The sequence below is a fragment of the Atractosteus spatula genome, chromosome 7, assembly GCF_055471065.1.
Source record: "Atractosteus spatula isolate fAtrSpa1 chromosome 7, fAtrSpa1.hap1, whole genome shotgun sequence".
NCBI classification, from domain to species: Eukaryota; Metazoa; Chordata; class Actinopteri; order Semionotiformes; family Lepisosteidae; genus Atractosteus; species Atractosteus spatula.
In genome coordinates this window covers 51,499,358-51,512,143 of record NC_142712.1, presented here as the reverse complement: position 1 = coordinate 51,512,143, position 12,786 = coordinate 51,499,358, and the positions used below count along the sequence as shown (strand labels likewise).

The window sequence follows — 12,786 nt, the reverse complement described above, 5'->3', positions numbered from 1 at the left end:
TCTGGCAAGCTAACAGCACACAGAGAGGAAGGCTGGAGATTCTGGGTGCTGCTACAGTTTATCCAGTGAGGAATGGTTACAACTCCAGGAACAATACATCCATGTGACAAGTACTGCCAACAAGCTCTAAAACAAACACCCACAAATAAGACCATAATATCTGGTTTCAGTGGTTCTCCAAAAATGGATTTAAACTCTGGATGACAGATTTCCTTACTGAATCCACTAACCCCATGGTACTAGATGCAGCCAGGTTTAAGATAAGCTATGGGAGTTACACTGCAATGTTTAAAACATTGAACAAAACATGCAGCCTTTTATTTTGCAAATAAAAGGGTTATTGATAACAATAGTATTCAACATGCTTTAGTACACCACTGGCATAATGTTCCAGATGTGTTTAAAACAAAAGGGAACGATGCCCACAGACAAATTAATACTTTTCTTCCATGTCACCCTGCAATCTGGCAATACACGCAGCCTGTTGTTAAAATCATCCATCCTTCCATTTTCCAACCGCAGTTTAGGGTTGCAGGGGAGCCGGAGTCTATCCCACCAACAACGTGTGCAAGTCAGGATACACCCTGGATAAGATGTCAGTCCATCGCAGGGCACACAAAGACACGTACGCAGTCACACCAGGGCCAGTGTTCCTGGCAGCCAATTAATCTACCAGTATGCCTTTGGACTATGGGAGGAAACCCACGCAAACATGGGGAGCTCACACAAACTCCACGCAGATAGCACCCCAGATGGAACTCGGGGCCCCTGAGCTGCGAGGCAACAAAGCTAACCACTGCACCACTGTGCCTCCCGTTTTCAAATCACTCTTGTTCAAATTAGATGTACAGTACTCTGCCACTGCCTCATTTCCTTCCAAGGAAACAAGAAAGAAAAGGATCTTAAGAAAGGGAATATAATACGTGATCATTACAGTATGTGCTACACCAGTTTTTCTTAGTAAGAATTTTTCCTTGGAGATAGGCAATGAAGCACAAGCCCATCAAACGCCCTTTTAATTCCATACACTGTAAATTCTGAAGAGATGATGGAAAATGACTCATTGAATTAAGAGGACATCACAAAAGCTGCTGAGAGATAAACTGCCTGCATCCTGTGTATTTAATAACTCTCTTGCAGAAAGGGTCTATGTCATAGCTCTTGACTTGTGTATCTATTTTCTGTTTAATCATACTTGTGAAGTCTTTCAAAAGCTTAAATGTATGGCTTCATATCTACTGTAAATGAAAGGTCAACTTCTTTCTGCACAAGGGATGATGTATGGGATATCAATGATCTTCAGCCTAGTTGAACTGGTTGAGCAACAACTAGCATTTGTGTTTTTTGGAAAATTGGCTCTTTTAGGTACTCAGGCTGTACAGCCCGTGTCATTTTTAATACCCATGTCATTTGCCAAACCACTTTATACCATACGGTGTCGTGGGAAGCCGGAGCCTACCTGGCAAGCAACAAGCGCAAGGCAGGGTTCACCCTGGACGGGGCGCCAGTCTATCGCAGGGCAAGTGCAAGCCAATCATACAATACATTGGGACAATTTTGAGGCCTCGGTAAAGGCCGAGGGGGGAAATTCAGCCCAGACACTGAGATAACTCCCTTCTCTTATCGAGAAATGCCTGGGGATCTTAAATGACCACTGAGAGTCAGGACCTCGGTTTAATGTCTCAGCCAAAAGACAGCGCCCACTACAGTATAGTGTCCCCACCATTACACCGGGGCATTAGGACCCACACAGACCTCGGGGTGGGCGCCTCCCACAGGTCCCACTAACACCACTTCCAGCAGCAACCATAGCTTCCCAGGAGGTCTCCCATCCAGGTACTGACCAGGCTCGACCCTGCTCAAATTCAGTGGGTACCGAGTTGAGAGCTGCAGGGTGATATGGCTGCTGGCTTAATACCCATGTGTCAGGTGTAATTTGAAACAAATGTCCAGAGAGGCATTCATGAAACATTACCACCATGCCAAGCTTAAGCCATCCGTTTTCTAATAAGCAAACAACAATGAATTTGCAGCTTATTATAATTTACAGAAAGTGTTCAAGAATAAAAATAAAAGCAAATAAAACTTCAGTATTAACATACTTGCTGCTTTGCAAGCGAAATGGTCTGTTTAAAACAGGAAAAAACAGTTATTTCCCCAACATTACTGTTGTCATTAGAAAAGATTCCTAGTCATTTTCTCAGTGCACAAAGGAGCTTAGGCTTACAGTTCACCCAGCAAAACCTTGCATGCTTTATGAGCTGGTAAAAAGCAAAAATGAAATAAATACATATATTTACAGCCAATTTGTTTGAATGAGTTAACAAACACTGTGAAACAGAAGGAACAAAAATCATCTACCGAGACCCCGGCAGAGCTGCAGTCTCCTGGCACATCAACACTCTGTAGCTTGCGTGGGGAATGTGGTGTAAGAGTCGTCCCCATTCCTCAAAAAATTGTGGTCATTTTCCAATTTCCTGTAGTTCACTAAAACCACATACATTTTTTAGTATATACAGTATAATACTGTAGAACAGAAGATAGTTTCCTTTGGTTCTTGAGCATGGGATTCGCTCCTGCTTTTCAATCAATCATTGACAGTGTATTAATTGAACTACCCACGGGGATAAGAAGTCAAGTAGGCTGTGTTTTGTGGGTCTTAATCGGGTGCTAACTGAAAGCCGTGTCTTGGAATCAGACTGGATTTGCCCCCCCGCCCCTCCCATGATGCATCTTTCAAACAAGAAAAACAGGATTAAACAAGAAAAGAAAGTTTTTGCTTCTACCCAGACACAGCCAGTCCTGACAACAGTCCTGTTGGCTCAGGGCTGCATTGCTCAATTATCACCCTGCCCAGCCGCGGGCTCAGTCCTAGCAAACACCATATGATGGGCCGCAAACTGTCCGTCTCCTAGATGAGACTCGCCTCTCTTTTATTTTGGTTCGTTCTCGTGTACTGTAGCTTCGTTCATAGCAGCTTTTTTTAAAAAAATTTATCCGTTGCTGTTTGCCGTTTCTTGGGGAGAACCTGAGAGCTGGAATGTGCTGCTGGCAGCAGGGAGAGAGGTCAGGGAAGCCTTCAGCTGGTGCCAGCTGGAGTGAAGAGAAACAGTATTCTCAGGCAGGGGGAGGGAAGTTATCACAGAAACTCACGAAGACGGCCTCCTCCCTCTCCCCTGGCAGGGCATGCCATACAGCCAGACACTGGTGAGGGAGTGTAGCTCTCAAATGGCATCAGAGCCAGTGTGATCACTTATTAGTCTAATTTATATATAACAAAAACACCTCGGTGTGGTCAGTATTTCCAGTCAGTTTTTGAGAAGGCAGAAGACAGTAGTTTTTTTGTACCATTAAACCATCCTTGCTTAAATGTCTCACTATTTCATCATTCTCTTATTAAAAACATAGGCACAGTTACCAGCGAAAGGAGGCCTTTCTGTCTGTCCAGTCTGTTTGGTAGTTAGTAGCTAATTGATCCAAAGTTCTCCTCCAGCAGTCTCTTGAAGTCAGGGTATTGGGTTCCACAACATGGACATTGTTGTCTGATTGTCCATTTGCATTCCACCAGCATGCTTTAACAACCATGCAAGCAGCGACCTCATTAAAAGTAGTAACGAGAGCCTCCGATAAGGTCAAAGTCAAGGATGAGTGGGGGATGGAGGGGATTTACTGAGGCCAGAGGTATAGCAGGAATCTTAGCCACTTAATATAAATCAATTATTGAGGTCCTAAAGAAACAGCCAGCAATAGATTTTAGCTGAGCTGCCCTGAAAAGTCCCAGCAAACACATTGGCTGAGAGGATCCCTGGAGGGCTTATCCATCACTGACACAAGGTCATCCTGCAGCAAGGAGACGGATGTTTTAATTTGTTCCATATGGAAACATCATATGTTTGGCACGGAGGCAAATTTGCAACACTAGAAACAGTCTCATTGACAACAAGCCTTCCCACCACCAACATTTCGAGCATGTGTCATGAGAGGAAGGGGAGGAGAGCCTGGAGGAGGGGCGTCACGGACATCAGTTCTGAGAAACTTGCAGCCTTTCTTCCACACAAAAAAAGACAACACATGCGGTCCCATATTTTCATGGAGCTGACGAAATCTCAAAGCCTGTCAGAGTAGTCAAATAGAACAAAAGTGTAAAAAAAAAAAAAAGACATTTTCTGCTCTTAGTCTTAGCGTGGCACTGTTCTAACCAGTCTGGCATCCCATCGGCATCCTTGCATCAAGGAGCACAGAAGGGCAAAAACACCTTGCAACACGTACACTCTGACACAGTTCAGAATTATTACATCGATATTCCTCTTTTTATACAGAATAGAAATAAGTGAAATATTCTGTTATTCCTGCCTTGTACCCATTGCTTGCCGGGACAGGCTCCAGCTCTCCTGTGACCCTGAACTGGAAGAAGCTGTTAGGAAATAGATGGTTGGACTCAATGTTATTATGATGCTGATGTTTTTATATGAGGAGCACTTCAATTTGTACACCGCTTTTTTTTTTTACAGCTGGGCATTTATTTAGGCAATCTTAGTACTTAGCAGAAGGTTACAGCAGCTGTGCCCCACCCGGCATTTGAACCTACAACCTACAATCAGGCAAGCCCTTTGGGAGACTTGTGAAGGCACAGAGAACTGATTGCCTACGCATGTACCACAAATCTAGCTTGCTTTCAATATACTTTCTCATATTCTGCTATGTATACTATCTGTCATGATTGTACAACTCTTTATCTGCTCTCACGTTAAGTGTACTAACTATGACTAAATGTGGCTATTTCTTATAATAAATGTTATGTTATTAGAGAAGCAATGAAAGGAATTCCAAATTAAATGATTACATGGGTATCCCAGTGACATTGCAGCTGTCACTGCAGTCTCGCAGTTCTTGAGTCCTGGGTTCTGTATTGGGTATCCGGTTATATTGGCCCAGCCAGGTCAGAATAATTCTGATTCTGTACTGGGGTGCTCTCTGTATGGAGCTGGTACATTCTCTCCATGTTTGCAGGAGTTTTCACTGGCTGCTCCCGTTTGCTCGCACTTTCCAGAGACATGCAGAATAGGATCACTTATGTCTCTAAACTGTCAGTATGTGCTTGTGTGTGTACACTGCAATGGACTGGTGCCTCACCCGGGGTGCACCCCCGTCTTGTGTCCTGTACTTCCAGGGCAGACTCTGGGCTGCTACAACCCTAGTCAGCAACAAGCAGGTCTCTGACAATAAATGAATCATAGTACATTTCAATCTTCCCATCCCTTGTATTTAAGTTCACTGCCAGTTCTTATCAATCATATTGTCAGGAGCTGACATGCAGAAGTCAAGACAACCACACAATTAAGAATGGTACTGTTGCTTCTGCTCAGAGGATGATAGCTAAGTGAAGTGAAAGCCAAAGACAAAAGACATCAACTGTCAAGCTGTCAATTTACAATCTGGAAGGTACAGATGCAGCCTCCCCTGTCTTTAAAGAAGGAAACAATGAGGCGGATCTTTTGACATTTGATTCTTTAAGATCTCCCACACATTGACCCAGGAGTCACATAGCACTATAATGCGCCATGTTTTCTCTCGCTAGATGGCTCAGGAAGTAGACTGTAAAGTCAGTCAACAGAACAGGCTCAGCCGAGCGTGAATAGGGCCTAGCAGAGACAGAGAGACAGCGGACGCGTGGCGAGAGAGGCAGGACTTACTCGAGGAAACGTGTGATGTACTGCCGGCTGCAGCGGGACCAGTTGGGGGGCGTGATGCCGTACAGGAGCTGTGGAGACATGACGAAAGGTCTTTTCCCAATCGGCTCACAGTCATTGCCGTTCCCATCATGCTGAATCCCAAAGCTGTGACGCAAGAGCACATCCCAGAGAGAGGGAAAATGAGTGGGCCCTACAGGGAGAGCTGCACAGAAACAATCTGCAGACACAGTGAGCTTTTTGTCAGATTACACATGGGGCCCATGAAATTCAAGGGTGAATACAAACCAGACAAAGTAGCCCTTCAGCCTGAAACCTCACGCTTGTCGATCGAGCCACGCCAATGAAACAGACATCAAGAAAAATCAACGTGCACAGCTTGTCACATAACCCTTTATAGTGGCCGACGAATATGAACTCTCTACAATGTCTCTCCATCATCATACTTCAGAATTAGGAAGTGGTTGATGTATTGATTGATTCATTGAGCAGGTTTTATTAGTGCAGCCAGATTGATAAACGTGAGGTCTTTGACTGGAAAGCAAGTTAGTCATGTTCACCTAAGGCACCCATGAACTATGCAGGGCAATATTTTTTCCTAAAAAACAAGCACACACGCACATAACCACAAAGGCACCATCCCATCCTACCAGGAGAATAAGGATTTTAGTTTATCCCATTTCTAGTGATCCAATGCAATATTCTAATCAAACAGTATGTAACTGGGTAAGAATTTTACTCCACTAAAAATATAAAGTGTTTCTTTGACTTCTAAGGCCCAGGTGATAAAGTGTGATGCACTGCAAGGTCATCTGGGTTTGGCAGTTATCATTGTCTTCTAACACACACACACCTGATTGTCTAGGGCTCACAGCTGTACTATTTTTGAACACAAAGGCAGACCACATTAACAAGCCAAGTCATTTCATTTACCACTGCTGACCTCAACAATGAAGTCGGTTCATTGCAATTGGCATTAAGTTCTTATCAGCAGAACATAGGTAACAATACATGTTCTCAGTCTTGTTTGGTGGTCTGAATATTCTCTCCAGACAGTCAACACAGGGCACCTGGAACCTGAGCCATTTAACTCAGTCAAGTGGAGTGCTGACAGGACACAAACAGCAAATGCCACTTTGTAATTTTATTGGCTGTGGCCAGCTGTACATACAGAGACACAGACCCTAAACAAATACCCCCCACCCTCCCCACTGCTGCCAAATGCACACACAGAGTTTGGTTTTCTGTCTAACCCAGGACAAAATGCTCCCTTTCTTTCACAATTTCTCACTCTTAATTCAAAACCTCAAAATAATCCCATGAGGAGAGGATTGAAAGAAAGGTTTTTTTTTTAATTATTTTCCACTGTGTTCACATAGTCTTAGAAAATGTTTAAGTAAATTGTTAGGAAAGGAGGAATTTTCTTCACAATGGAAAGCTTTAAGGATACATCACTTTCAGTAACTGACGTGGGTTGATATATACACTGACACCCAACTTCCGTGTTTATAGGGGAAAAAAATGAACATCCAATTTAAATCTGAAAACTTTTGAACAAGGAGCTGAGGGCAGAGCTTTCTCTCATTGCTTTTTTACAGCCTCTTAAGAATTTTGCTCCAGTGTTTCTGTGTGACAGCTAGTGCTTGAACCCCGAACCTCTGGGGTACTCGACAGGAAGATTCTCCAAGCCCAACCAGGCAGGAAGTCGCATGTTCGTATTTACCAACCAGTCAAATGAAGAGTAAGAGAAAGAACACATGCAGTATGGGTCATGCTGACAGATGGGGCAGTAGAGAGATGGCTAACGATAATTTTTATTGTACTTGATCATAAGAGCTCTTAGTTCGCAGTGTTAGTTTATTTATGGTTTATAATTAAGGGTGAAACGCATTGAAATACAAAGCCTAACATGACTTAATCCTGGTTGTTAAATCAGGGAATTAAGAAGGTGATGTGACAGTGAGTGGAGAGAACTCTAAATGAAGCTCCTAGAGGCTGTTTATTACACATGATCCACATTGAATGGTAGCCTCTCTCGCTTACTAAAAATAAAATCTATTTATATTGTATTTATTTTTAGTTGGTACTATTATACTTCTCGTATTAATCCTTCTGCCTCTTTTAATCTTCCCTACTGCAGAAAAAAAACACAAGCTAAAAATACATTTGCTTTCAGTTTTCTTCTGAAAAGGTGTGAAAAAAGACTTTAAAATCCACAATAACAGGCATCACTGTGGGCAGCGTTTACACTGTGACTCACAGTGGTGTTGTCCCTTCTTTTAAGCACTTTTCAATAGCTTTTTATTCCTCAAGGCAAAATATTGACTGTATTCTGCAAGAGCTGGTTTGTGTGGCCCTCCAGGAGCGGGGACATGCGTTGGGAAGCCGAGTCGGAGTGAAGAATCTATTTGCTCCTCATTAGGAAGGCTCAGCAAGAGCCCTAGTGGGCACAGATTTACAGCTCGCTCCACATTTGCAGCCCAGCCTCTGGAATGTATGCAATGGGGATCCATTTAAACTCCCCTGTCCCTCTCAGTCTGAGATAAAACAGTGCAAAAACTCCCCTATTGGCAAACCCTTTTCAACTCTGGTATGAGAACACTGAAGAGCAGCTCTTTACTTCACTCATGCTAACATTGTCCATCCATATGTACAAAGCCACTGACTCCTAGCAACCCGGAGCCTATTCCTGAAGCGAGAGAGGTACAAGATAGGGAGAGGCAAAGGAGCAAGGGCACACATGCATACGGTTTTAGTGAAAACTGCCCCACATGGACCCAAGTGGAACATGCAAACTCCACACAGGCAGCACCCCAGTCCCACTGCATCAAGGCACTGAGAGGCAGCAGTGCTAACCTCCACAACACCGTATTCTTATTAATACACACAACACAAGACGTAAAACAAGCAAGACAAAAACTCCAGTCTGAGTACATGAAAAGTTTGAAAAGATTCATGAACATGCAATCATAGTTAGCAAACCTCCAGTTTTAAATGAACACCACAATTACTAAAGCACTGGAGAGGTTTATAATCAGAAATACGATTTTTTTTTTGCATTGAACGTTTTCGCCTTTAAATAGCAAGGAGGTGGAGGTTTAGCATTACAATACACATGGTCGCACACGTCCTCCAGCTCCTGTCTAATCTCAAACTGTCTGCTCCCAGAGGGTGGGGCTGGGGGAGTCTTACTTGTGCCCGAGCTCGTGTGCCACGGTGAAGGCCAAGGGCAGCCCGGTGTCCTCGTTGATGCTGCAGCTGCGGTGAGGCTGGCACATGCCTGCCACGTGGGACAGACCCAGCGTCTCGCAGGGCTTGTTCATGGCTGCACATATGTCCTTCCTGTTGAGGGAAGCACATATGACCAGCTCACTGACCAGCTCAATCTGCTACTGCGCGAAACCCCTGTGCTGTGTGTTTCAGGGCTATTCACTCACTCTGGGCACGAGGATGTCAGTGAGCTTCAATGCAGAAGTACAAGCAAGGGGAAAGTTCCTTCTGTTATTTTTTTCCACAAACCTGCGGGGCTTTGTCCAGGACAAACACTGCAGTGAAGGACAGATAAACCAGGGATATACAGGAAATATCTTGAGATAATAAAGTGACATTCAGCAGATGTACTGTGCTGCCTTAGAATCAGGTATATCCTTGGCATGGTTGCATGGGGCTTTATCAACATGGCCAAGATGTGACACGGCTGTACCCTGCAATAACCCAGCCAGTATCTGATCTAATAACATTCCAACATAAACCAAATCCTGTGCCGAAACTCACCCATTTGGATTCACTGTGATGCAGCGTTCCTATCAGAGCAAGATTTTAAAAGAGAAACAACTTCCGAAAAGGATGTCTGAGAACTTCAGCAGAGAATTAAGCTTTGATAGTGAGAAAAACCTTCTCTTTAAACACCTTTAATACTTCAGCTGCAAATGATCACATTGATTCCTGTTTTTACAAAAACCTTATATTCTTTAAATGCAGCTTTTAAGGGTGATAATTGTCTCAGCATTAATAGCTCCACTAATTCAGAAACATTTGGTCGTGCCTTGAGAACATATTGAATTCTAGTTATCCAAACCAAGATGTATTTTTTTCCCTAGTTCACAGCTTAGCAAAAGGAATTAAGTGAGAAATGTTATGAATATAAAACCCAGTAACAAGAATTACAGACCATAAAAGAAAGTGTCATATTTATTATTCAGGAGAGCAAATTGCAAATTGATTTTCCAATTATCTATCACAAAAGGAACAGTGCAAATGATATGTTTCTGATTTTATCCCCAAAGCAATTCATTTGAGTAATCAAAGGCAATTCTGAATAGAATTAATAACTTACTGCGTTAAAAAATATATATCTAAAGCTCCTCTGTGCTGGAGTAATTAAATATAAAGAGTACTTGTTGTGACCATCATTTAAACTGGTCATTGCCAACAGCATATCAAGCCATTATGGACCCCTTCATTCTATCATGCAGATTAGCGTTTAGATCTGGCATTTTAATTATTAAGCTTATTAAAAATGTGGCCAACTATAGGCAGTCCATGAAATGAGGCTAAGTGCCGAGAAAGCCTTTAATCGGGAGAGCAGAACCAACAATGAATCAGACCCAATTAGCCTCCATCAACAAAAAACAGGCTTAAGTTAATAAAATATATTTTTATTTTATAATGAGATTTATGCGTCTCGTTTCTGTTTTTATCTTTGGCCGGTCTTTGCTTACATCGTTACTAGGCTGATATGAGGTTAATGTATCATACTTAACAGAAGACGGGTTGAATGGTCACTGTGAATTGCTTTGAAGGTATAATTTTAGTTTTTACTGTTCAAAAGCAAATGATTTCGGATATAAGGCGTCAGGTGTACTGTTTTCCTCCAGATGAAATTCAGATGACACAGATGACACCTGACCTGTAATGTTAGTAAGCTGAAGTCAGGCATCAACCAATACAGATTTTTGCACCACAGTCTTCCAAAGACAGAACTGGCTACAGGTGGATCCTGACAGTACAAACGCTTCAGCATACCTGGTGATGAGTACAGCCACATCATGGTGAACAGGGTGCTCATCGCCCTTCACGTTGATGTTTTTCTGCCATTTACAGAAGCTATTCAAGCTGTTGTCTGCATGGTGGGTTATTTTGAGGCCTTCCTGACAGGAAAAAAAAAACACAATTGTGAACGTCTTTCTCCCCTCTCTCCTTCCTTACTCCTGCGCTCTGCTTAATACTGCACTCCCGCACAGCCGTTAGAGTGCGGTATAACGGTCAAGAACCTCAGGGTGTGAAAGCTTTTCCGAGTTAAGGAGTAGCTCTTCACTAGCCTTAGGCATTCAAGACTGGCTTGGCGTTTTAGCCGGGAGCAGTCGTCTTAGCAATGGAGCATAAAAACACCCTTACCTATACACTCCAGTTTCATTCCTTTCCTAATGCTATTTGTCAAAACAAACTCAAGAGCCGTTTCCTCAAATGAACAGAGCAAATCACCTCAAGGCTTACACCACCCAAAATTATATGCCTGAATAAGATTATATATTACTTTGGGGGGGGGGGGGGCATCACAAAACTCCAGAGACTATTAGGAGTTCTGCTCCTCGGGGGCAAAAGACAGGAACACGGAGTGTGTGCAATCGTGGTGAGTAGTTTAATGACTTGTTGAGGGAAAGCCTTACCATGCTTGGTAAACAGTGCGTGAAGTACAAACTGAACAGGCATTTAGTTAAAGATTCTGGAGGCATATGAATGCAGTCATTACTCTAATTAATCTGGTTGCAGCGCACCTGGGAGAGTGCTGATGCCTACCTGAGCTCTGTGTGGAACAGATACCACTACAGTATGTAATTAAACTCAATAGAGAAGCTGTGCTCTGTAACCTAATTCAGACTCCAGGAGGTCACTGTGCTTCATAATGCCACATCTCCTTTACCTCCTACAAACATTAAATTAACACATTTGGGGTTTTACACAAGAGGAAGTAGAAAATATTTAACTTGAGTAATGACAATGTATGACAGAAGAATTGGTAGGCTATGCTTTAAAAAATCTCCCAGAGCACAGCTATGTCTGTGACATTTTGAAATCCCTGCATTATCATTATGTGGTGTGAAATTCATCTTCGCTTCCCACGGACTGACAGATGACTGTGAATGATTCAATTAAGCCACAGGAAAAACTTAAAGTGATATGAATAATCTGCTGGAGCAAAAAACACACTACTTTGGGTGAGGAGTCCCCAGTTCCTCAGTCTTCAATCTAAAGCTCAGATTAATAATTTGCTTGTGCTTGAGGATCATCTTCCAGTAGGTTAAATGAAAGATGTCTTTGTCAAAAACTACCCCCTTTCAAGCACTGGGTTTGTGACTTGTAATCATTTGCAAGCATCATTTTTAAATGCCATCTAATTTTTAATTTTAAAATAAAGAATAGATTGTTTGAACAGATATGCATTTCCCCACATCTGTAGTGGTGTCTTTGGAAACTGTCAGTTTAGTTTACGTCAGCAGCAGAAAAGAGCTTTTTCACTGCAGGCTGTAAAATGCATGTTCAAATCCCAGGGCTGCTAGTGTTGCACCCTTGCTAGTGTAAATGAGTCTCCAGATCGCCAGTTTAAATGAGAATTTGTTCTCAAATGACATATCTGGTCAAAAAGGTAATTAAAAAAAGGTTTCTTCAACACCATTCATGCAATGAAATGGCACATGAACCTTTTTGTAAAAGGAGAACAAAAAGCTGCCAACTTGCCTATAGTTATGCTGATTTACATTCATGTATGTCTCTCTAAAACAAAACTGCCTGGAGATTTGTATTCAAGCATTCTAGGCAGAAAACGAGCACGTCTCTTGAAAAGATTGGTCAAACCACTTTACAACACCTCATAAGCATGCATTATGTTTTTATGTGGGTAGAGAAGGAAAAACATTGTTATTTATGAGCATTTTTGTTCATATGCCATTCTCCCATTCCATGATATTCTCTTTGGTTTTTAAAAGGACAAAAGTAGAACACAGGAAAGGTTGTAATGAGAGGAGGTAATTCGCCCCATGTTACTCACTAATTTAGAGATTAATAATTTAGGAGCAAAATGAATCTAAACCTTCTT

At 42.4% G+C, this 12,786-nt stretch overlaps 1 protein-coding gene across 1 annotated transcript in view; it reads right to left on the bottom strand.

Moving 5' to 3' along the window:
* adamts7 (ADAM metallopeptidase with thrombospondin type 1 motif 7) overlaps positions 1 to 12,786 on the bottom strand; it is an 88,724-nt gene that overhangs the window by 62,614 nt on the left and 13,324 nt on the right. The window contains exons 6-8 of the mRNA XM_088922382.1: positions 10,716 to 10,840; positions 8,883 to 9,032; positions 5,694 to 5,837 (exon numbers count right to left, since the gene is read on the bottom strand). Of these exons, the coding sequence (XP_088778508.1) occupies positions 5,694 to 5,837; positions 8,883 to 9,032; positions 10,716 to 10,840 (419 nt within the window). The remainder of the gene's footprint in view (positions 1 to 5,693; positions 5,838 to 8,882; positions 9,033 to 10,715; positions 10,841 to 12,786) is intronic.